Source organism: Urocampus carinirostris, chromosome 3 (genome assembly GCF_059441175.1).
Source record: "Urocampus carinirostris isolate Australia breed hairy pipefish chromosome 3, RoL_Ucar_1.0, whole genome shotgun sequence".
NCBI lineage: Eukaryota > Metazoa > Chordata > Actinopteri > Syngnathiformes > Syngnathidae > Urocampus > Urocampus carinirostris.
Window position 1 is genome coordinate 20,463,279 of NC_142351.1, and position 25,228 is coordinate 20,488,506.

At 39.2% G+C, this 25,228-nt stretch overlaps 1 protein-coding gene across 1 annotated transcript; it reads left to right on the forward strand.

Moving 5' to 3' along the window:
• Nucleotides 1-561: 561 nt before the first annotated feature.
• Nucleotides 562-23,778, forward strand: stk35 (serine/threonine kinase 35). Its single transcript, XM_088330988.1, has 3 exons — nt 562-1,333; nt 6,934-7,720; nt 22,208-23,778. Exons 1-2 carry the CDS (start codon nt 796-798, stop codon nt 7,674-7,676), a joined length of 1,281 nt encoding a protein of 426 aa, XP_088187114.1. The 5' UTR covers nt 562-795; the 3' UTR covers nt 7,677-7,720; nt 22,208-23,778.
• Nucleotides 23,779-25,228: the final 1,450 nt, after the last annotated feature.

Here is a 25,228-nt window from a genome sequence, read left to right on the forward strand (position 1 = left end):
ATGGGCTCCAGCAACCCTACTGAGAATAAGCGTTGCAGATAATGGATGGATGGAGTCTTTATAGCACATTCGACTAACACGAATAAGGTCCCTGCATCTAGACCAGGTGGAAACACATGTTTGCCTGGGGAGGGATGTGCACCACCAGGCTGTACTTGCCCAAAACACACCACGGGTAATGGTTCCCCTACGATCCTCGTGGTTCAGGTTTCCAACCAACCAACTCACTAACTGTGATGCAAGATGGAACGTTTTGTACACATGGGGGCGTGGTGCCCATGCCTGTGTGCACGTGCAGCCCAGCTCTCGTGTTTTCCCACGCGGGCGTCGAGTAGCGTGGGCAAAGAAGTGGAGAGCGACTTAAATGGTCTATGAAAATCATATTTCGGTATTATTTTAGTCATCAAAAACCTTATTTTGGCCACATGGATTCGTCGCTATAATATTACCGGGGTCTATTTTGTAAAATAACGCTTTTCTAAGCCGGACAAGCTCTTTGATTTACCTCGGGCTGTAAGCCAATCAGCGTCAGCCATTTGCTCTACGCAGTCGTCTAACCGCGCCCCTTGTTCCTTCTTGCCGAGAACATTTTGTTTCGTTTTTGGGGATGCCAAAATACGTCCCATGCTTGCTTCCGCAACAATTATTCGCTTACTTTTGGCAACACAACTATATATTCTCTATTCGAACTTTCACCGGCGCGTGACAGAACGCCGAATTCCATGACTTTTAATTGAAAGTAATGCAATGCGAACACGTCCACCATCCATGTCCATTTTACATCAAAATTAAAACATGGATGTCTGCGACGGGAAAAAGAAGAGAAAGGTAAGCGGCGACGGTGGACTGGTTCACCGACGCAATGTGGTCGGGAAGCCGAAGCGAGAAGAATCCAAAGTCCTTCGCTCCCTCACAGTGGAGGACAATAACAGCCACCCGGAGCCCATGGAAGAGGAAGAAGACGATGACTGTTTCTCGATTAGCTTCTTCCGCACAGGTAGGAAAGATTCTGCCGTGCGGGTGCCGCTTACGGTACCACCCCGATACACCCTTATCCGCGAAGTGGGCCGGGGGAGCTACGGTGTTGTGTACGAGGCGGTAGCCCGGAAAACCGGAGCTAGGTTGGCCGTGAAACGACTTCAATGCGACGCCCCGGAGAACGTAGAGTTGGCATTAGCCGAATTTTGGGCCCTGACTAGCTTGGAGAACCGACACCAGAATGTGGTCCAACTGGAGGAATGCGTCCTGCAGAGGAATGGTCTGGCCCAGAAGATGAGCCATGGCAACAAAAAGTCCAAACAATACCTCAGGCTGGTGGAGACCTCACTCAAAGGTAATTAAACCACTGCCAATAAGCATCATGTTATCATTAAAAAGTTATATTTCTCACCAATATTGCTAATTACCCAATTACTTATCTTGGTAACGAGCAGTGTTGGGCACGTCACTTTAAAAAAAAGTCATTAGTTATAGTTACTCACTACTTCTTTCAGAAAGGAACTGAGTGAGGAACTGAGTTACTCTACAGTACAAGTAACTAGTTACTAAGTCAAGTCATGTTTATTTGTATAGCCCTTAATCACAAAGAGTCTCAAAGGGCTGCACAGATCCAAGACCATTGCAAATTATTATCAACATACAATATAGATTATTCATATGGTAAGGAGTAGAAGTGTGTTTTAAGCTTAGATTTAAACATTTCCACTGAGGTTGCAGATCAAATCTCAGGGGGAAGAGCACCGGGGCCCGGATGGAGAACTCTCTCGAACCTGCAGATCTCTTCTTGGCTCTTGGGATCACTAGCAGACCAGCGTTTTCAGAGCGAAGGCTGCGGACCGGAACATAGGGGGAAATTAAATCTGAAAGATATGAGGGAGCAAGTCCATGCATGATTTTGTATAGTACCAACAGAACCTTTAAATCACATCTTAAGCTAACAGACAAAATAACTGTTTCAGTTACTTTAAAAAGAAGTTGTATGTCAAATAATTTGAAATGTTCTGAGCATTATACGAGTCAGTTGAATAAAGAAGAGCAGACAGGTGGTTGTGTTATAGAACATTGTAATATTTATTGCCCCTCAGCAGCAACATATTTTTCCTATAATTGAAGTGCAACAAAAAGAAACAATAAATATTATAATAAGATAACAGTCAACAATATAGAGTGAGTTTAATAAATCAAATCTAACTCTAATGGTCCGTTGTAGAGATGGGAATTCCGACTCTTAGAGAACCGGCTTTTTCATTTTGGCTCACTAAAAAGAGTTCTCTTTCAGCTCTCAAATGTCTCTTCGGGTTGTTTTTTTTGTTTCTTCCTTATATTAACATTTATTATTTATTATCATGAATAACTTAAAAAGGGGAAAAATAAAGCAAAATTAACACTTAATCGATAACAATGAAAAACCTAGAAAACGTAAATTACTATATTTATAAATCAACAAAGAAAACAATAAGATTGAAAACAATTTTAATCCTCTTTATTCTCAACAAATTCAAAGTCAACAGAATCCCTGAATCAATGCATTTCTAACAATCACAAGAGAAAAATTGCATCTCGAGGGGAACTGGCTCTCATTTGGTAGGTAGCCGGCTCCCACTTCCAAGCGACATGAGTTGGTTGCTCCACAAGCCGTCATTCGCCCGTTCTGTCGGCAAATTAGTAAATATTAGATTCATAATCTCTATCTTACTATATGGTAGTCGCTAATTTAAATGGTGACATGATCCCGAAAAACGTGACGCAATCAACTTGGAAGATATTGGAGAACCGCTTTATTCAAGGTAACAAACCGCTTTTGACCATCAGTAACAGAGTTGTAACGGGAAAATAGTTTGATTAAACCAATGCATTATCCCCGATACGTAACGGCATTATTCCCCACACTAGTAACGAGTCCTGTAACGCGTTGTTGACAACATTTTGTAACTCAATTGTCGTAGCAACATGGTGCGTTACTCTGATACTCTTTTATAACAGAACATGCATTCTGTTCATTGTTGGTTCCTTCTCCGCTAGCATAGTAATACACTCCAGCAATGCTACGTTAAAAACATCAACACGGTAATGCTAGGATGTTTTAAAAGTTTTCGTACGGGTGCTCTAAATCCTCGAAAATGCTTGCATTCTAATGTGATTTCAAGGATCGAAAGGAGCTTAAATTATGAGTGAAGTGCTTGTAAATGCTTGAGATTGTAGCCATGTTTCTTAACAAGTTAAACATGAGCCAACACTGTTCTCTGGTGTCTCCACCTTTCCGTTGCATTTCATATACCCCCGTGGATCACTGCTGCTGGTATCGGTTTGTACAGCATTGTCGTATGAAGCGTCATTGCCCCTTACGAGTCTCATCCAGGAGGCTAACCTAAACGAGGCACTACAAAATTTGTATCAATGCAAGGATTTCACAACAATTATGGGCCATGCAAAAAGGTAGCATTTCCCAGTAGTAAATTGTAATGGAAAGAACTTCCTGCAACTGTAATTACGTATTCCCGTCATTTTACCTAACACCTGGGGAGAGATTTATCTCCAAAACAAATATATTTGAGAATTACTTAAGATATAATGATAAATACACACACAATAATACATTTAGCATATGTAAATCGCATGATTCACACCGGATTATTTTATTTAATGGTACTGGAGAAATTGAAAAAGCTTTAAAATGAAATACTGAAATCGTGGGTGAGGTGGGTGAATACACATAATTGATGGATTAAAGCAGTTTTCGGGGGTAGGCTTTAATGTGAGTATATACTGTATTTGTAATTTTTAAAGTAACGTGCTACTTTTGGGTGTCAGTAATATGGGGGTGGCGGTGGGCTAACACGATTACTTTCTAAATGAATAAACTAGCAACTGCAACTAAATATTTTTTTTTCTGCCCATAATTCAACTAATATTTAGAGCAAAGTTATTGCACGATATTCTGCAAAGGACACTAAAAACAAATACAAACAGGCTGATTATCTGTCTTTTATCCTGAGTATTTTCTATTTTCTTTCTCTTTAAAGTCTTGACTACATGTTTACCCTGGTATGGCACGTCCAATCCTGTTGCATACAATGTTTCGCAACATTGATATCAATGCCATTGAAACAATTCGATTCAAAATATGTATATTGCTACTTATTTGGGATTTTTTGTTGCTGCTAAATGTTATTGCACTACTTTTCATTGCACTAGTGTAACAATGCACTTTTGTTGTACTATTAGTATAACTTGGGCCAGTATTTAAGCACTAGAATTTTTGTCGTAATATTTCTCTAGTAGTTTTATATATTATAGTACTATGTATTGGTATTTTTTTAGTATTTCAGTAGAAGTATAATGGATGTATTTCTAAAGCAGTATTTTAGTAGTATTTTTGTCGTAACTTTGTCATATTTCTTTGGTATTTTTATAATTGTCTTTTTGTCGTATTTTTGTAGCAGTAGTAGTATTTTGTAATATAGCATCGCTCTAGAAGTATTTGTGTAGTAATTCTATACTATTTTTTTATTTTCAGAATGAAAGCAAAATAATATATGAGGTCCCTGTTTTTAAGCTCTACATTTGATATTTAGTTTTGTAGCTATTGTGTAGTATTTTTGTTGCATTTCTGGAGAAGTATTTTTGAGTAGACACACAAAGTGACAATGGGGACCCTTCTCAAGGTTTATTCATTTTCCTCATGTTGAGGTTTTTGAGTTTTTTCCTTGCCTTCATGTAGGTTTTAGATCAGGGGATTGTCTGTAATCTGTAGAACCCTTTGAGACTTCTTGTGATTAAGGGCTATACAAATAAACATGACTTGACACTATATTTTTGTCTGTCCTGACAGTCCTTTCCTTTTTTTTCTCTTTAAAGTCTTTATTATGTGTTTGCATACAATGTTTCACAACATTGATATCAATGACAACACAGACTATTCAATCCAATTCAAGTTGGTCGTATAAAAATAGCAAGTCGTTGATCAACAGTAAGAGAATCATGCAAAATTTGCTTTTTAAGACGTCCCACCTCACAGTGTATATGTCATGAATGTTTAAATAGTGACCACAAAGAGAACACTGTGTCTCCTCTAGCGCCGAGAAGAACACAGTGTACTTGGCCACGTGTTGACCTACCATATATTTATCACTGAAAACACATTTGACGTCTTACTTATACAAAACATTAAAGTAACTTGTAGTAAAGGTTTTATATTCACTTAATACGAGTTGTGAGTTTGACCTACATTTCGTATATTTGCCTTTGTCCTGGCTTAGCAGCCTCTGTTAAATAGCTTGGCTCTTATGTAAGAATGTAAAATGCATCTGAATATGAGATTCCCCGGCACCATCGAGACAAAATGGAGGAAATGCATTTGGATTAGAATTCCGAATTAAGTATGTTTGGCGGAAAGATCCTCCTTGTTGAACCTTGTTCGTGCGTAGTTATTCTACGGCAGTGTGTCCCAACCTTATTTGAGATAAGGGCCACCTTTTTTAATAAAAAAAAAATCCACACTATCTGTCGAAAATGTTTAAAAATTAATTCCTGGCAACAGCTCCACTTTGTTGTTTTAAACCTTAAATTATCATGTTGCGTAAATTGTAACTATGATATTTTGTGATATCCAAGGCTCGGAGATAACACAGGTTACTCATTTCTGTTCAAAATTTAGCTGTAATATAGAATTTCACTACATTTTAAACCTGGTTTTCAATACACTTTTCCTCTTTTTTTGTAAAATAAGAAAATAATCCTAATGAGCAAAATTATGGGCATGATTTTTATTTCATTTGTTTATTATTATTTTTTGTAGCACAATCTTAAACAGACAAAATAAGTCATTTAATATAATTCACTGTACCACCCCATGATCAGATATGTATTTTAAAAAAAAGACTGCTACCTACTGATATAAACAAAGGTTACAGTTACTCGGTTGATTAATGGAAGAAAGCAAAAACACTAAACAATGGCATGCTCTTTTGCAAAGATAAATTGGGCAATTTCCTGTGGCACACTAAACAAGGTTTTACAGCACACAAAGACACTGTTCTAGAGATCCAGAAGGAAGATATTTAAAGACAACAAAATATTTTCAACCATTTATACATCAAGTAAAAAGTAAAAAGTTTAAAGCGTAACATGTGACCTACAACTGGCCCTGAGAGGCCTTGTGCATGTGAGATCCAGTGCCATAGTGCCTCAGTGCACAGCGTGGCGGCAAACATGGCGGCGAAGTATACACTCCACTGTGTAAAAGAAATACACATTTCTCCGCTCATGATTTTTATAAAAAAAAATCAAATTAGTATAATGGTTCATGTATTTTCGTTTGGTATTCAAATCAAAGTTTTTTTACTGAATGTGAGTTTTTTCGTACCACTAGGAGGCAGTAAATATTACCCACTATCCCTCTAACAACGGTAATGGTGGATAAATGAAACACAATACAGTATTTCAGTCATAATGGGGTCATGTTGTGGAACATTGCAATTTTAAAAAAGGACGTGGCCTCTTTAAATGTAATGTTGTCTGCGCAATTTGGAATTTTATCATTTTTTTCTGTGAACACAAAATATGTTATTGATCTTCTAAATTTAGGGTTGGGTTTGCATGTAGAGTAGTGGTCTTTCAAGCAAACTGTTTTCTTATCTCATGCTCCAATTAGAGCAGGGATGTCAAACTCAGTTTGGCTCAGTTTGTTGAGGCGGCATTGATCAGTAAAAGAATGTCAATTTCAAATTTTTTCCCCAGTATTACGCTTCATCATTCAGCCTACATTGAAAACCTACTGGGCTCTTGTTCTTAATTTAAATCCTTCAACAATTTTCTCCTATTAATGAATTGATAGCCAAAGGTCAATTTTAAACGATCTGGCTGTGAATGAGTAAAATACTTTTGTATTCGTACAACTAATGTAAATGATTTATGGTTGTTTTTCTTCTTCAGGGGAGCGCGTACTTGGCCAGCCATTGGAACCATGTTACCTGTGGTTTGTCATGGAGTTTTGCGAAGGCGGAGACCTGAATCAGTACATCTTGTCTCGTCGACCCGACCCCCAAACCAACAGGAGTTTCATGCGCCAGCTGACAAGTGCTGTAGCTTTCCTCCACAGGAACAACATCGTTCACAGGGATCTGAAACCAGACAACATTCTGATCACGCAAAAAACAGGTGCACCCATTCTTAAAGTTGCCGACTTTGGCTTGAGTAAAGTTTGCGCTTCCATAAATTCTAAGAACTCTGAGGACTTTCCCGTAACCGCTGTCAGTGGCCGAGGGACGAACCAGAACCATATCATCAACCTTAACAAGTTATGGTTGTCCTCGGCCTGCGGGTCGGACTTCTACATGGCCCCTGAGGTTTGGGAGGGCCACTACACAGCCAAGGCGGACATTTTTGCCCTAGGGATCATCATCTGGGCAATGATCGAGCGGATCACTTTCATTGACGCCGAATCCAAACGTGAGCTATTGGGGACTTATGTACGACAGGGCTCGGAGATTGTCCCTGTCGGTGAGGCATTGCTAGTGAACCCCAAAATGGTGCTCCACATTCCTCAGAAGGCCAGGAGCTCCATGTCCGAAGGGGTGAAGAAGCTTCTCCAAGAAATGCTCGCGTTCAACCCTCAGGAGCGACCAGATGCTTGTCAGCTGGAGGTGCTGATGGACCGGGTCACCTGTGTGGCATGAGTGGCTTCTGTAACTCACAAAGGAAGAACCTCCTCATTTTCTAGGTAAGATCATCTTTCCTTACCTCATTATCTTGCATATTTACTTGAATCATTTTCTTTAGCATTTGGCCATTTGAAAAAAATAAATGCTGTGATTTGGTCTATCACACATCTGTGAGAATTCTAAAACTTTCTTGCGTTCCAGCTAGTACTCTTCCCATTTCGTGAAAATGGCCGCAACTGTAAACAATGTGTCGAAGTTACGTCCCTTCATTTCATATTTGTTTTCTCAGCCAAGTTCGTGACAGTGATTCAATTCGCTTTAAAAACACTCCTTTGAAAAACGTAATTTAGATGTCAAACATTACAGAAAACACAAAAACAGGGCTTTTTTATTGGATATTAAAAAGATCAAACTGCATCTTTAGGATTAAAAGAACCAACAGAGCATCTTACTTCTAGGCGAAAGTTATTTCTTTTAAAATAACATGTTTTTAAAAAGGGATTGCTATTGTGTCAAAGGTACGATTTGCCTATGGTTAAGGGCAGGGGTTGGCAACAGAAGGCTCTGGTGTCATGAACCAGAACAGGATCAAGACCCAAACGCGTGACGTTACTCACGCAAGCCTTTTATTTTACGGGAAATGGGGAGTCATGCACGTTAGGCAGCAGTCTGGTGTGAAGTGATAGGAAGCCAGAGGCCTAGATCGATACCAATTGCCCGAGTTGATATCGGACAAATGGGGTCAATACCGGACAGGACGGCACAGACAGGATAGATAACGAAACAGGATATTGAAAATAAACAGGACAAACTAGACAGGAACGAAAACTGAAGAGAATGATAAACAGGACAAAAAATAGACAGGAACGAAACTGGAAACTGATATTAAACAGCACAAAAATAAACGGGAACAATACCGGACAGGGAATACCAACAGGAGTCAATCTGTTAATGAGCCGCAGCTAGCGCCACTTGGGCGGGGCCAATTGGATGTCATGGCAACCGTGACATTTGGAGTAGCATGTGGCTCTTTGGCGCTCCCCAGTGGCACTTTTGCACTTTTTCAAAAATGGTTGATAAAAGAACATGATATGGCTCCCGAAGGAGGAAAGACATGACACAAACATTAACATTTTCCAATGGATATAGATTTATACATTATAGGTATACCGTATGTGTTGCCTTCCTTATATAACTTATTAAGAACTTTTACTTTTTTGGGACTGCAAACATGTTTCCTGTCATTGTTTTTTGTTTTTTTGCCTGTTTAAACATTTTGGGTTTACAACCCCTGGCACTGTGTGAAAGGGGTTCACATCAAAAGATACTTGTCCCTTAAATGTAGAATAGAATAGTTTTTATTGTTAATGAACGTAGTGAACATTGTTTGCAACAATATTTGACATGGCACTCCAGGATAAACAAGATAAACACATAATAAAGCCTTAAAAAAGCAAGATAAAGAAAAAAACAATGTAAGGATAATTAGGCGAGAGTATTTATTGGGTAGTTCTTGGAGACTGGCCTAAGTTATAAGTGCAATTTTCTTGTGTAATAGGGAATACCTCTGCCCTAACGGTTCAACACACCCCTGTATTTTCTACACTAAGTAGCGTTCAGCCCGTAATTCTTTGTTCAGAGCGTTATTCTACATATTTATATATACTTTGCTTTTTTAGCAAATGATCTGGGTTAAATTGATTCTTTAAGAATATAGACCCACTTGGGCCTATATCTACTCCACACAGACAATCAGGTATCTGGAATCGAACCAAGGGCCTCTGAACTGTGAGACAGATGTTCTTAACAGACACTACCATGCCACCTGATTAATTACATGCCAAGCAACATTAAAAGCACAATTGTCTTCTATTGCATGGTTTGAAAAACTTGCTCTGCCAGTTTGTCGTAGTTTAAAACTTTTGGATCAGACAAGCTTTGTTCTGTCAATAAACGCCACTCTCATTGTCAGCCATTTGAGAGTTGGACAACCACCAGCATCTGCTGAACTCGCTTCAATATCTCTCACCCAGTTGCTAAAAGTCAACATTGTCAACATTTTTCGGTTGGCATTTTATGGACTTCCATCAACACGGGAGCACAGAAGTTGAGCAGACTGTAGTCCTACCAAGTTTTACTAAAATCTTGCTTTAGATATTATAGTCCTGCTACGGTGTATACAAATCTTAGAGTAGATACTTTTGATGCTGATCTTCTAAGCAAAGAGGAGAAATAATAAGTGAGGTGTGGCATTGCAGTTATAGGTAAGCCTCAAAACTACTCTTAATGCTTGCTAAAAGAGGAAATTGACGCTTGTTGAGTAGGTTTTGAGAATGGCTAATCTTGCGTTAAGCAAGCGTCCTTGCAATACCTTTACACGGCCTTATTAATATTTTGCTAGTAAACCCAATGCAGATATTCTTTGCTTGAATGTGCTTTGTGAAGTTAATGGTCAAAAAGCGACCCATGGCCCGGTACCACTCCTCGGCCCGGTGGTGGTCGACCACTGTATTAAAAGACGAATAGTGACTGCTCCAAACAAAGACGGAAGGGATCGCAGACAGGCACATAGGGTACAGTCGCACCCTGAGGGCAAATGGCTTTCGTCAAAATCACGCCACTTGTGTATTTGTGTATTCATGCGTTCATGCGTGTAGATATTACTGTGCAGGTGTGAGGAAGCAGCTTATTGCTTTTGGGGTGGACCGTATTTAATTGTGTAGCCAGAGGGATTTTATTTTTTTTAACTGAAGATGTTGTTTTTACCTTAGTCAAACATGTGCTTGCTTACTAACTGAGCGACATTGTAGGATTTACTTTCAAAGTTAGAGCTGAAATGAAAACACAAGTTTGGAATTGAAATATGAAATATGCATATGAAATACTTACCTATGAATAGCAGAAGGAGAAGTGTGTTTGAAGCATTAAGAGTAGGGATGCACCTAATCTTCTGCACCAAAAACCTCTGGTCGAAAATAGACACAAGTGCATTTTTGTTTCCTCATTGATAGGTTTATAGTTTGGTAGACACTCAAATTAAGGAGAGAAGACATCAATCTATTTTTTAACTTGCAAGGAGAACAGGAAAGAACTGTAGAAAAACCCTCACATTGCCAAACTCTGAAAGCCCTTTTTTTTTTATCAAATCAAAAGCAGATCCGCCCTTGCTGTCGTATTTGTCATGGACTTTTGGAAAGCTTTTCAGCTCGAGGCATTGTTGCTGTCATACACTTGTTTGGCAAATGTTTTCATATTACCTATGTTTTAAAAAAATAATGTTCTCTATGTTTTGTGTATTATTACCCAATGCTAAATCATTTGCACCCTGGTCATCCTGGAAGGGGGATTAACTCGTGAGCGGCTCCTTCTCAAAGTTTTTTATTTTCCTCATGCTGAAGTTTTGAGGAACTCAAAATCAGCAACTATTTACATGCCACTCGTTGTATATAATTTAGTACTGTAAATGTTTAGGCAAATTAATTTAAAACAAAAGTTAATATTAATTGTATTTTTTTGCAATTTATTTTTGGGTTTCAATGACAGTATTTTGGCTAAACCTTAAACATTTTCTGTCCTGGGCATTATTTTCATTTTTATGCATCCCTAATCAAGAGCTAAGGCAAAGCGCCATCAATTCAGCAGAATGTGTTTGTTTCAGAAAGCATCTCCTAGAAAACCAATGCATAACACCTGATTTTGGATTTTTAAGTGCACTGCTATTGTAGAACAAATCTTTTTATGTTGAGCAACATGCACAGATGGTTATTACATAATGTGGTCAGTGGTGTAGATTTTGTATTTGAAAAATTCGCTAATCCAACAATGTATTGTAGCGGAATCATTGCTGGATTATCGAATTTGGATGAAATACTGGCATTGGACCATTTCATTTGTAAATGTGTGGCCACTAATGGGTGAGAACCCAGTAATTGGGCCAGGAACCTCCGAGACGGATTCAGACCTAAGAAAGCAAATACAATCAAATTGAGTCCTTGTTTGTAAAATCTGAAAAATTAAGAAGCTATTTTGTGTGATCAAATCACTAAAGTGACAACTGGTTAATTGTCTCCTAGTTGATGTCCAAACAAAGGTGATTGAATCACACAAGAAAGCAAAAGCCATAAAAGTAACACTACCCCTTTACTTGAAATGTGAGAGTAAATGTAAAAAGCAGTTAACACAGAATATGATGTTTAAAATTAAAGTGATATTGGCTATCCAATTATGAGTATTTTTTCATATAGGATGGAGTTGTCACCTTCACTGAAAAAAATCAAACTTGCAACGAGAACAGTAGGGAACTGTATAAAAATCCTCAATGCAAAATTTCAATCTCCCTCCTAGGTTACAAAAAGCAAGGGTGTGGAAATCAAAGAAGATAACATTATTTGCAAATGGTGACAATGATGTAAACAGTGAAAAATAACCAAAATAATGAACAAGCATGAGGAATAATAGTCAAAATAACAAAGAACCCTGGCATTCTATGTAATCTCCTTTAAAACATTTAAAAAAGTAAGCATAATAATCTTATCAATTGTGGAAAAAAACGGGGAAAAATGTATACATTTCTAGTTTAATCAAATGGTGTTGGGAAAGTGGATGATCCAAGTTATTTTTAAGGTGGACAATGATGCTGTAAATACACTTCTCCCTACCCCAAAACACACACTTCTAATACATTCACGCATTAATCTTTTATGGTGTGTCAGTGGCTTGTTCTGTGAAGATGTACCGTGTCTTTCTTCTCATCCCTCTCGCATGCTCAGTGTCCCAATCACTCCATCTCTTTAACATTAAACCTCTCTCAAAGCATAGCCTGGCCATAGTGATGATAGTTAGCTTTCAGATCAAACCACCAACCCGTATGGACCCTTTTTGTAAAAGACCTTGTGACATAACACCTCTGATTTCCCAACCGTCCGTGCAGTTGCTGATGCACTCTGAGCACGCCAGTTGCTGATGCACTCTGAGCACGCCATTGTGTGCCTGAATCTCGCAGCCTTCTAGATTAGTTCTCTCGCAGCATGATGAGAAAGCATGTTATGCAACAGACTGACATGGCTGCAACTGGTTCACTCTGAAACATGTCATCAGCGCAAAAGAGATTAGGGCTGTTAACGGTGACTGAGTGAAATCAGATGCTTATGCTGCTGTCACCTGTAGGTTTACTCGGGGTATAGATGACAAACGCACTGTCACCTTTTGTAGACTGGTAATAGGATTAAAATGAAGCAGTGGAATAGCCATTACAAAGATTTACACTTGCTGGCTCACTTGCTTCATTGACCAAGGGAAACATTCACCTATTTTGTAAAACTAAAGTGTAGATTCTCCTACGTTTTGGCCATATACACCAATGAGCAGATCTAAAAGACAAGGCCAAAGCTCAAACAACCTTTTTTCAGAGAGCAGTTTTGCTAACAAAATACCTAATAATAAACTTTTTACAAGCATTTATTTGAAAGTTATTCCTGTGATCCCCTGTAGGGGTTTCAATTAAAAAGAATACTTGGAAGTTCTGACAAAATATTTCATCTCTTGAATTAATATTGTCACTCGATTTTCTTACTCCAAAATGATCAGTGGGGCAATTTACATACATACATTTTAGTTTCAATTTAAAATATACTAATTTAGCAATATACCATCAATGGTAATTCTGAGAATGGTATATGCAGATTTTTTTTATTGATTTTTTTTTAACAGAAAACGGCCTGAGATCGAACTTTGTTGCATGGTCAATGGCAGGCTGAATGTCCACATACAGTATACTTACTTTAAGGGCTACATCAGTTTAATAATCAATTCACCTTTCGATTATTTTGTTGGTTATTTGGAAAACCTAAAAATGTTGGTATTTCAATCATTGTATTTTAAAACTGAAGATTTTTCAAAAAAGCATTATAGAAAACAAATTCGTGATCAAATGACTGGGTTGGCCCATGTCGCAACACAGACAAAGATGTTGAGTTATTTTCAAAATAAAGCAAATCGCTGGTGTCAGGCTTAAACCATCTGACTGGTAATTAAACTTCTAAAGTCACACAAAAATGTGTGGACAGTCCCATTTTTTGGAAAAGAAAATACTAATTTACTTATTTGTTTTTATGAATATTTGCTCTTTTATCCTGGAAGATAATAAAAAATATCAATAACAATATATTGTTGATAAGCTGCAATTCTGATGATTTGGTTAATTTCTCTTTTAAATAGTATAAACTTTTTAAATTGGTTGAAAATATTTGGTAATTAATTTATTGATCAATTACTTGTTGATTTATTGATTAGTAATTGCACCTTTACTTTCTTTATTTAAAATAAATTATATACTTTGCAGTGTTACTGTCACGACCGGAACAGAATTAGGACCCAATCGCGTAACGTTAACCACAAGTTTATTGAGGTAAATAGGAAAGGCAGCGCCCGCGATCCAGTGCTCGCTAGACGCAGGAAGCAAATTGCTCACAGAATCGGAACGTGTTCTGAATGCAGAAGTGGATCTTCCGGAGTGGGAGATCGTAGTGTCGTAGACATAAAACAGGTCGATAGCCGGGACAGGAGAGAAAAACGTGGTCGGGGTCAAAAAACGAGTTGTAAGCCGGGACGGGAGATCAAAATGTGGTCGGGGTCAAAAAACAGGTCGTAGCCAGAGACAAACGGGGAAATCAGGAACGGACGGGTGGAAAACGGGTGACAAAAAAGCGGGACCGACGGGAATCAGAGTCAAAAAGCTTGCCTTGTAGAAACACAGGTTTGCTGATGGACTGACCACAGGCAAGTGAAAGGACTGAGCTTGAGTTGATTTTTGTAACACACATAAGAAGAATACAAAGAGTACTGTATACCTCTTCCTACAAGCTTAGTTCGTTCTATGATCGTCCTCAAAGCTCGAATTGCTCATCTAACGAGCAAATAATCCCAATATGAAATAATTAAAAACTAATTGTTCGTTCCCGACCTCCCAAAAGGATCAAAGTTAACCCTAAATAGCGATAAAACACATCTTCCAGATCACTAAAAACCCACTCAAATAGCAATTTAAACATAAAAAAATACAGTAATAAGATGGATGATAATAAGTTAATTAAATAAAATGCGAGTTTATTTCGAGAGCTTCGCCATCTTGGAGATGTGTGCGTGGTGCGGGGAGAGTGTCAGAAACTGTTGATAATACGTACACACTTGGTGTCCCTTCTTTTGCCCATTTAGCTATATTCGCAACGTGACTTTTATAATCTCACGTTGCGGTTTTCTCCACATTTGCAAAACAAAAACAGATGGTAACCCAAGCACCCTGACCAAACAAGATTGATGACTTACTATCAGATATGTCCGTAGAAGCACACATAGAAATCAATCTGTTCCCTATGTTTGACATACAATCCCTGCAAAATTCCCTATTAGAAACGACTTCCATCAAACATGGAAAATATGCTCTGGTCTCATGAGAACAAAGCAGATGTTTTTTTTGTTTGTAATGAGCAAAAATGTGCCCCATAGACATAGACTTTGGATTTTTATAGTGTCAAAGGTTAATAACAATTTTTGAAGATAAGCATATTCAATCATGATTACCGGCACGGCTTGTGTTTGTTTGGCTCGCTCGACCTTCGAGTCCCTCCCCTTTTTTTGCGGACAGTGACAGCGCCGTTCATTATTCCAAAGCTTGCAGGGGCCGGTGTCTGGAACATTTTGTACCCTCGCTGCCTGCCAGCTTGCTTCTCTTTACGAAACAGGCCAGGGCTACATTTAAGCCCCAGGCTTGCCCACGTGGTCACGTAACTATCACTGGGCCATCCAATTTTATATCTCTAAAAGGGAAATTTATTCAATTGTCATCTTCCGCTTAAACGTGTTTTAAATGCTAGGAATGTATTGTCTTTTCCAAGCACCTTTTAAAAGCCTTCAGTCACCATCTGGTCACCATACCAAAGAGCATTCATTTTAATAAGGGCAGGACATCCGTTTTGTTTAGCTTTTTGTCGGGGTGGGGGACGCTACGGGATATTAGTTGTTTTGACAACCTCTTGAAGGCAGGATGCATTTACTCAATCAAATGTGCTTTCACTTGAGGTGGTTGTAGCACAGTTCTTGTGTAACAGCCTCGTAAAACCCAACCACTCTTACATGACAGTAATGCAAAAGACAAAACATTTCAGCTCTGTTAGTTGGCAACTTGTCGGCTTGGTTCTCAAATTGGGAATATTTCATGAAGTGTCATACTTACACGTTTGATTTGTCATTTTTATGACCATTGCCGATTTAGCCGCTAGTGCTCAGTTATAATATCGCTTTGCATTTGTGCCAGCTTCCATACACACTCGAGTGATTGTAACAGATCTGATAGCCTCAAAGCTTATAAAGCTGTACTAATCCCCCTAATGATTCATGCACCCGGTGCCCCCGTCCATCCTTTAACCATGTTCTGCATTCTTTGGAGACAGAATTCATTTTCACTTATAAATTATAAATGAAAATAGGTGTGGTCGCCATCTGTTTTACAATACAATAAAGGATCTTAACTAGAATTTGGGGAACAAGAAGTCAAGTCACATTTTTTTAATAGTCCTTAATCACAAAACATCACAAAGAGCTGCACAAACCATCATTACAACATCCCCTATTGCGAGGATGGAAAAAGCCTTTTCTAGTAATATTCTTTATGTTTGACTAAAACAACTGATTCGGGTCAATTATGACATCTACATTATTGACCGATATCACTCTGGGTGATATTACGTTTGTCGAGGTTCAGAAAAGTTTTTGAGGAAAAAGACACAACATTGAGTCCTGTCAGTCATGTTTATTTGTATAGCCCTTAATCACGAGGAATCTCAAAGGAGCTGCACAGGTCACAGCCTATTATTACAACATCTCATCTAAAACCTACACGAGGGCAAGGAAAACACTGGATTTGTAGAGGTACAGAGGTGAACACATAGTGTATTATTTAGCGCCTTCTAATGGTAAACAAACTTCATTTACTAAGATATAAAAAATACTGAATTTAATAATAAGTGAAAATACAAGAAATATAATATAAACATGAATTTTTGAAATACTTGTAGGTGGACAAATTTGCTGTAATAGTAACATGAGACTCACCGAGAGCTGGACCAATAATCGACATCTCTCTCCTTTTTAGGGTTAAGATGCAAAATATAAAACGACATCAATCTTTATATCTCAGTGAGGCAGGCCTTCAGATTCCCACAATATACTGGAGCCGTTTCTTCCAAAGGCAGAAACAGTTGAGTGTCATCTCCATAGTATTGGAAACGAATATTATACTTGCAAATAATATCACAAAGCCGGGGTATATAAATACTGAAAAGAAGGGTGCAAGGTACTGAGCCCTGCGGAATGCCACATGTAGCACAAAAAGGCTCAGAGGTCATATCGCCGTAACTAACACAATGTCTCCTGTTTGAGAGGTAGGACCTAAGGCAAGGGTGGCCAACCCAGTCTTCGAGAGCGCCATCTCCTGCATGTTTTTGGAGTGTCTTTTCTCCATTACAGGTGATTCCAAACACCATGATCTTTATCGAGCTCCCACGTGACTTGCGAAAGAGCTGATCATTTGCATCAGCTGAGTTGGAGAAGAGAAACCTCCAAAACATGCTGAATATGTGACCCCACTCATATGCTAAATGTTAAAAAAAACTGAATCTAAAATGAATGTTGTCTGCAGTCATGTTCAAAACAATGCTTTAACTTACCTGCACCATTACAGTATTGCTATTGAAATAAATAATAGTGGAGCAACTAATTTCTTAACTAAGTTGTTAATATGATTATCATTCAATTATTTTATTTGGCTGCGTAGTGGTTAGCGCATGTGCGGCACAGATCTGAGGTCGTGAGATCAAACCTTCCTGTGTGGAGTTTGCATGTTCTCCCCGTGCTTGCGTGGGTTTACTCCGGCCTCTCTGGTTTTCATCCCACTTTCCAAAAACATGCAAGTCAGGTTAATTGGCTGGTCCAAATTGTCCCTAGGTGTGAATGAGCAATTGCAACCAGTTCAGGGTGTCCCCTGCCCTCTAGCTGTGATGGGCTCCAGCACCCCCGCGACCCTACTGAGGATAAGCAGTGCAGATCATGGATGGATGGAAATTTTAGTTGGGGATGTTGTTTTGCTGGAAACAGTGCGTTATTTCTATTTTAGCTTTTGATCTGTGATTGTCAACCCAAATGATTTCAGTCTGAACTTGGAATTCCTATTATTTTTGTGTTTAATGAACATTAATACGTCGATTCAACCCATTTATACTTATCTTAGAAGGTGGCCATTTTGCTACTTGCAGACACAGATGCTCAGGGTGGTCATGACCAATCAACTTGGCTTTTGAAAACCGTGAACTGCGATAGATCGTTGCATGAGTCCTGAGCAAGTTTCATGCTCTTCTCAGTGGCAAGAGGCGAAACGTCTGCCCATGACTGAGATGGATAAAAAATATGCAGATTTTTCTTCTTTATTCTAATTCTAAAAACGCAAAACTAACCAAAATGTCTTGTTTTTTAGTTTAGACAGATATAGAGGATGATATTTTAAATAGATGTTTTAGGTTGACACTCACTTTATCCATTAAGTTATAACTTTTATGCTCATGATGAACAGCCTTTATTGTAATGGTTGATGAATTTGTAAAGCACGTTTTGCTCCACTGCAACTCTTCAGAAACTGTTGGTCAGATATGACTTTTGGGACACAGTTTGCCTCGAGCGACCAATTTTAGGATTTCTGCTGAAAAACAAACAACTGGCATCTTTTGTGCGAGGATCGCGTGCGTGTAAACACCTTTACTTATGTAAGAAATAATTGAACAAGAATGGCATCTATGTGGAATGTGTTTCTTTGCGTGCCATACGCCCACAAACACACCCCAGCTTGTAAAAATCAACACTACATCCAGGATTCAATGAAAGTCCCTCAGTGTCTAAGCCCAGCAGGAAACTAGCCCACTCCCCCTAACACCCGAAAATACCAGTCACCACTGGTTTGAGCAATGTTTACTTTTCAGTTATGCAACCGATAGCTTGACTACAAGATGCCCTGGTTTAAAATCATTGACAGGCTTTATTTTTAGGTGGATTGCAAATTAAAATAGAGAATAACATGGCATTGACATCAATGAGGAAGTTTAAAAGTAACTAACGTATTTTACGCACTATAAGCAAACCCCCAAGGATAATTTTTCGGCGTATATTTCTCATACCATAAGGCACATGAAATTGAGGCTCCGGTTTGTATTTAAGTATACCCGTCGGAATATACTAATTCAAAGATTGACTAGCCGACTCTTGTCGCTGACCAAAATGACAAAATGGTAATAAAGCTGAGTATGTCATGAACCACAACAGGATCAGGACCCAAACGCGTGACGTTACTCACACAAGCCTTTTATTTTACGGGAAATGGGGAGTCATGCACGTTGGGCAGCAGTCTGGCGTGAAATGATAGGAAGCCAGAGGCCGACGAGATCAATACCAATCGCCCGAGTTGATATCAGATGGATGGGGGACAGGACGGGACAGACAGGAAAGATAATGAAACAGGATATCGAAAATAAACAAGACAAACGGGAACGAAAACTGGAGAAAATAATATACAAGACAAAAATAGACGGAAACAAAACTGGAAACCGAAATTAAACAGGACAAAATAAACGGGAACAATACCGAACAGGAAATACCAATAGGAACAGGGCCGAGGCGAAACCCACGTCTGGCGGGGCAGAAGTTCGTTGACGGACTGACAAAGGAAAAATTAAAGCACTGAGCTTAAACAGACGGAAAGCCAATCTTTCAATAAGCCGCAGCTGGTGCCACATGGGCGGGGCCAATTGGGCGCCATGGCAACCGTGACAGAGTAGTGGTGGTGAGAGCGCTGACACTCTACCACGAGACCAACAGAAATTACATACGAAAAGGCATTAAAGCTTATGTCATCACACTATTTTTATTTTTGGTGTCGGAAACACTGACTTTCAAAGTGAATTTTGTACAGCATTACGATAGGTTATACTGTCTCCACTTCTTTAGCTGTCCATCAATAGCTTCGCGATTTACAATGTATACATACGTTGTATAGTATTTTGTTAAAAGTCGTTCTGTTTTCTCCATTCTCTAATATTCTTTGGTGAAGAGAGCCTGTTTAAACTATCGGAATGCACTATGCAAATCAGCGTTTCTGGCACTATGAGTAAACAGAGTGTGATAACATCCAATGCCTTACTATATGCAATCTTTATCACTGGTGAGTCAGCGATAAAGTGTCAGCGATCCTACCGCCATTGCTCGGGTTTGATTCCTGTTGCATACAATGATTTTAGTTTTTTATCCAAAAATGTTTTTCAATTTATTAAGCATTACACAATTATTGCATTCATTCGGTAGTATACTGTAAAAACCTCGTATGGTATCGCATACCTATTATTACTATATGCATAACCAATCGTAGCCACCATATTCTGCGGTATATTAGGCACACTAAATTATAAGCCTTAATTATTGATTTCTGGCCAAATTGTGAGTTTTAGGTGCGTATTATAGTTTTAATACATGGTACAGTCTGTCTTTTTCCATTCATGATGAGCAGTGTTCTCGTTTCCCTGCGTCCTAGACGCATCATTTTTGCTGGGGACGCATAGTCTAAAATCAACGTGTGTCCCCGAGACGCAACTTTTTTGACACAAAATTGTCATCATTACCCGATTACATTGTTTTTAAACAAAGATTTACCGCACTCCAAACTTTTCGTCAGGCAGATCCGGCAGATGTTGTTTTGGTCTCGCGGTTCGAGCTTTCGCCTGCACGCCGATCTCGAGTTGTGTGGTGAAAAGTCCGTCTCTTTTTAGAGTTCGGCTTTTTCGGCTCAACTCATTCAAGAGAGTTGGCTCTGAAACGGCTCACTTGCTTTGATGCATTATATTACGAATGATTATGTTGTATAAAGAAGTTAAGAAAAAAAGGAAGTATACAAGGAGAAAATGAAAAAAAAGACAGGTTTGTGGTTATCCCTTTAATCGGTATATTACCGACAATAATTTGATGCAGAAAATGAATTAATAATTTTATGATTAAAACTGAATGAATATATAGATTTTTATTATATATTTGTCACCGATTTACAATTTCAACCTCGATAAGACTAAATTTTGGGGACCCATAGATCTCTGTTCTGACCCATAGATTTTTGAGCATGCGAGACTCATCACTTTTCAGAGGTAAAATGAACACTGATGGTATTGCATACCTATTATTACTGAATGCATAACCAATCGTAGCCACCATATTCTGCGGTATATTATGCACACTAAGTTATAAGACTTTATTTCAAATTTCTGGCCAAATTGCAAGTTTTAGGTGCGTATTATAGTTTTAAAACATGGTACAGTCTTTTTCCATTCATGATGAGTCTTGGCTGCTTAACCAGATGTCTCTCGCAGTGTCAAAAGTGACCTTTGAGAGGCAAGGTGTCGCCACTGTGTATATTCTTATTCCTCCATTATATGAGCGGTGCATTTTTTTTGGAGCATCAAAATGGCCCCACCTCAGAAGCGGTGACGTAACCACTTTCCATTTCCCTGCACAGTCCATCATTCCACCAAGATGTGTGCGCACTGCTAAGCTGACCCACTTGTGTTCTTACCATGTGCTGCCGAGTTACGCAATCCAAAACAGTGTCACACCACTGGCTGGCTGCGCTGTGGCCTGCAAGCTGCTCTGCTATTCTTGGAATGCTGAGCAAAAATATTCTCCCGGTCACACCAAATTTGATTTCAAAATAACTCAACAGTGTAATGTCTGCATTCTTTTAAATGAAGTACACATATTTTATGGTTATTGAACTAATTAAGTACAGTAGTGAGTAGTGTGAGTTGTTTTCCTCTTAAAGGGACAGTGTGTGATATTTAGTGCCTACTAGTGGTACAAAAACTTTTATTCGGTAAACAAAACATTGATTTAAAAACGAGGCAAACAAACATGAAAAGGTCGAAAAATTTGTATTTCCTTTACACAGTGGAATCCTTACTTAGATCGGCGCCATGTTAGTCTGCTGTCTTGTTTCATTTTGCGGCACTGGTTCTCGTTTGGTTTTGACAGCAGTGACACCTAGTGGTCAAATATTACACACTGGGGCTTAAAAGGGACAGTTTGAATTATTTGACCACGAAATGTCGCTGTATGGTGTAGTGCAGGGGTCTCCAAAGTGGTGCCTACAGTAGCCCCCTAAGAACACCTGACTAGACTGCCGACAGGTTCTGAAAATAGCTCACTAGTGATGAGGCATTGTGATTTTCCAGGAAATTTGACATCGGATAAGCTGAATGGATTTACCTGAACGAGAGTTACGTTTATGAAAAGAGCAACACAACGTTTACTTAACAGTCAGAATACGAGCAGTTTACTTGGCTCTCGCTAGTCACGGTTCACAGATACTTTAACCACCTGGGCCATCGAGGCACCACTTCCTATGCTGAAGTGCTCTTACGAACTGTAGCTGCTTACCTTAACCACCCGCGTGTTTTTTGTGTCTGCAGATTTTGTTTACCGCCTGGATGTGGACCCCTGAATGGGATTGGGAATCCGGCACCGCGAAACTGTGAAGTGAACAACTGCTTCATTTTGTACAATAGTGGTCAGCTTCCTCGCTTGGAACCAGAACGCTTACGACCTCCTTCCAGCACCACTCAATATGAAACATCTGGACTCTGTAGCTGTTTATTCCTTGCTTCCAGGTTTATTTATTTATCTTGGTCTTTGTGATGCACTTAGCAATCCTAGCAATAACCTACCTTTTTAGGTTGAGCTGCCACATACGTTGTGCCTTAAAACAACACTGTAAATTCTCTTCACCCAGCTTTCCTTTCCAGAGTAGAGGGCGAGTGAAAGAAGGCAAGGTTGGACAAACCGATTAGCATATGAAGAAAGAAGCTTGTTGAAGCTTTCGTTTGTAAAGCTCCAGCGTTCCTTTGCTCTCGATAGTGCGTCTGACCAAAGCATGATATAGCATTTCATTTTAGTCACTTCGCAGTATACTTGTGGTGCACTTTAATGTAGTGCCCGATGTAGTGTGGAGATACCTCGTTGGAAACACTCTTAACCTTTACACAGATAAAACCTCCAGAAACCTCCTCAAGTTCTTGGCAAGTCTTTCAATACCAAACAGGTGGATGACTAGTTTTATTTTAGTCTGCTGTGGGTTTAGACATACTTAGTTGCTCACTCATCTTTTACTTGACCTTAACACAATCACCTCTTTAACCCATTGTGAAGACAATCTTCAAAACAACAGGGTAATGCTCCTAATGCTTTACTTTCATTTATTTGAAACCTAAAATAGATCCACACAACTTCTTAAAGGGGAATTGCTTCTTGCTAGTCTTGTGTTTTTACTGTAAAAAAGATGCATTGAAATCTGAATAAAGTTATTGGAAATGACATCACATTTGTCTCAAATAACAACCCAGTTTGCCTGTTATTTAAAACTTAGCGTTGATTGGGTCTTATCTGAGCCAGGAGCAACTGTGACGTCATTTTAGGTGGACCGCTACCGAAAAACCTAATTTGAATGAAAACAGACAGCTTTTAAGTATTCCAACAATACTAACTATATTCTAGGCAGCGTTTAGTACACTGAAGGCTTGTAGAACATACCGAATATGTCAGTTAAGCTCCTCTAAAAAGTTCAAAACCATATAAACGGTCAATATACATTGCTATAGTCAAGGGTAAAACTACCTTATTCAATAAGGCTTTTATTTCTTTTGTTGTGGTTAATGGGGAGTGTTAAGAATATTTAAAAAGTCATGTCAGTCCTCACCATTTGAAATTGAACAATCAAACTGGTTCCACTTGAAAAACAAAAAAACCTTCACACTATGCAAAATGTTTCACTGACTCACTGGGAACAATTTACAGACACGTGTGTTGTAACAAATAAATGATCAAATCTGTACATTTTTCCCACTGTGTACAGAACTTGGTTCTTTTCTGTGCATCAGCAATTGTTTTTGTTACTGAATTTAATGGGAATTAGTTCGATGTCTGTGCTTTTTGTATATCTGTGAATATATTTTGACAGTTTCTTGAAATAAACATTCAAAATGTAGTTGATTTCTTGTTTTTATTCCCGGGTAACAACTCTACATTTTGCAGTCAATTCGGAAGCCGTGATGGGGTTTTTAAACCCCGTCAATGTTCCAGGAAGCAGAAGCTGCTTAGGTGATTATGAGCCAAAAGTCAAATCTTTAAACGTTCCTAGTTAAGCAACACCCCCATTGTGTCCTAATTTACCTCATTGGCCTCTTCCATTAGCGCTAGAGCGGAGAAGGAAGCATTGGTACACATAGATGAGACTAATCCTTATCTGTTGGTCTTTAATCCACCGTGAGAAGAAATTGCGTCATTGTGACCTGTCCTGGATGGTGACCTCAATTGTGGCGTTTGCTGGTCTAAGCTAGTCTATACTGGGACCATGACACAGCATAGAAAGCCTGGGTCAGCAGTGTTCCATTTACTGCAAGAAACTGACCACATTGGAAACCTGACAATCAATGATGTATCGGGCTTGTTTCCTCTTCAAAAGTGCTCCATTGCTGTGTCTAGTCTCAATTTAATAAACTGCCCTGCAACTGCTACTGCTGTTTGAAAGAAGCATGTACAGTACATAAGAATACAACCTTAACTTCAATTTTCATTTTTTGAGGCTTTTTATTAAAGGGATTATAAAGGACCCTTTTTCCAACCAGGCAGAGAAGTGTAGTTGTCACGACCCGGAATGGAATCTCGGACTCAATTGCGTTCGTTTTAAATGAATCTTTATTGGATTGAGCTGACAGAGCTGGCTTTGGAAGCCAATGGTTGTCGGTCGCTAGCAGCGTTGGACGTAACGGCAGTTCCGTGACAGGTAGGCAGACTCAATACGTCTAAGCGGGGCAGAAACAGGTCGGAACCGAAGGCAGGAATCAAAACAGGAGAGTAGTCTTTGGTACTTGGTAATCTGGCGAAACACACAGGAACACAGAAGTACGGTCTGACGTCCTTCTCTGGACGCTGACCGCTTAAGAAGAGAACGTCAGCCAATCAGAGAGCGCGCAGCAGCTCGCCAAACGATTGCCACAGGTGTCTTCACTTTGGCAATCATGACAGTAGTGTTCTTTCTCACAGTTATGCAGATATGTTCCAAGATATTCCACACGAGTAATGTGAACATTGCTTATTGGTCGCTGGGGGGCTTCTGACTATTTTGTCCGAGTTGATTATCAAAGGGTAAGTGTACCTGTAAAGCGTATGCTTCTTTTTTGACCTCATTTTAGGTGTGTGATTGGGATTTTTCCTCACGTGCTTTTTGCCACTTGTCTTGGAATTTATATAATATTGTCCAGATAGCTCCCCGTTAGCTAGCGGGCTCCCGACGGCTTCCAGTTTGGTTTGGTCTAGGTTAGCCCCGTTAGCAGTTGGCCGCCTGGCCAGCCAGCCTGCAGTGCTCATTGTTTTGTTTTTTTGCCCGGCTGGGTTCGTGTTTGTTGCAGCCATGGCTTGTGATTATTTTGGCTACT

Coding starts and splice junctions, on each gene's coding strand:
- stk35 (XM_088330988.1), top strand. CDS start 796: ATGGATGTCTGCGACGGGAAAAAGAAGAGAAAGGTAAGCGGCGACGGT. Junction 1,334..6,933: donor GGTGGAGACCTCACTCAAAG/GTAATTAAACCA, acceptor TTTCTTCTTCAG/GGGAGCGCGTACTTGGCCAG.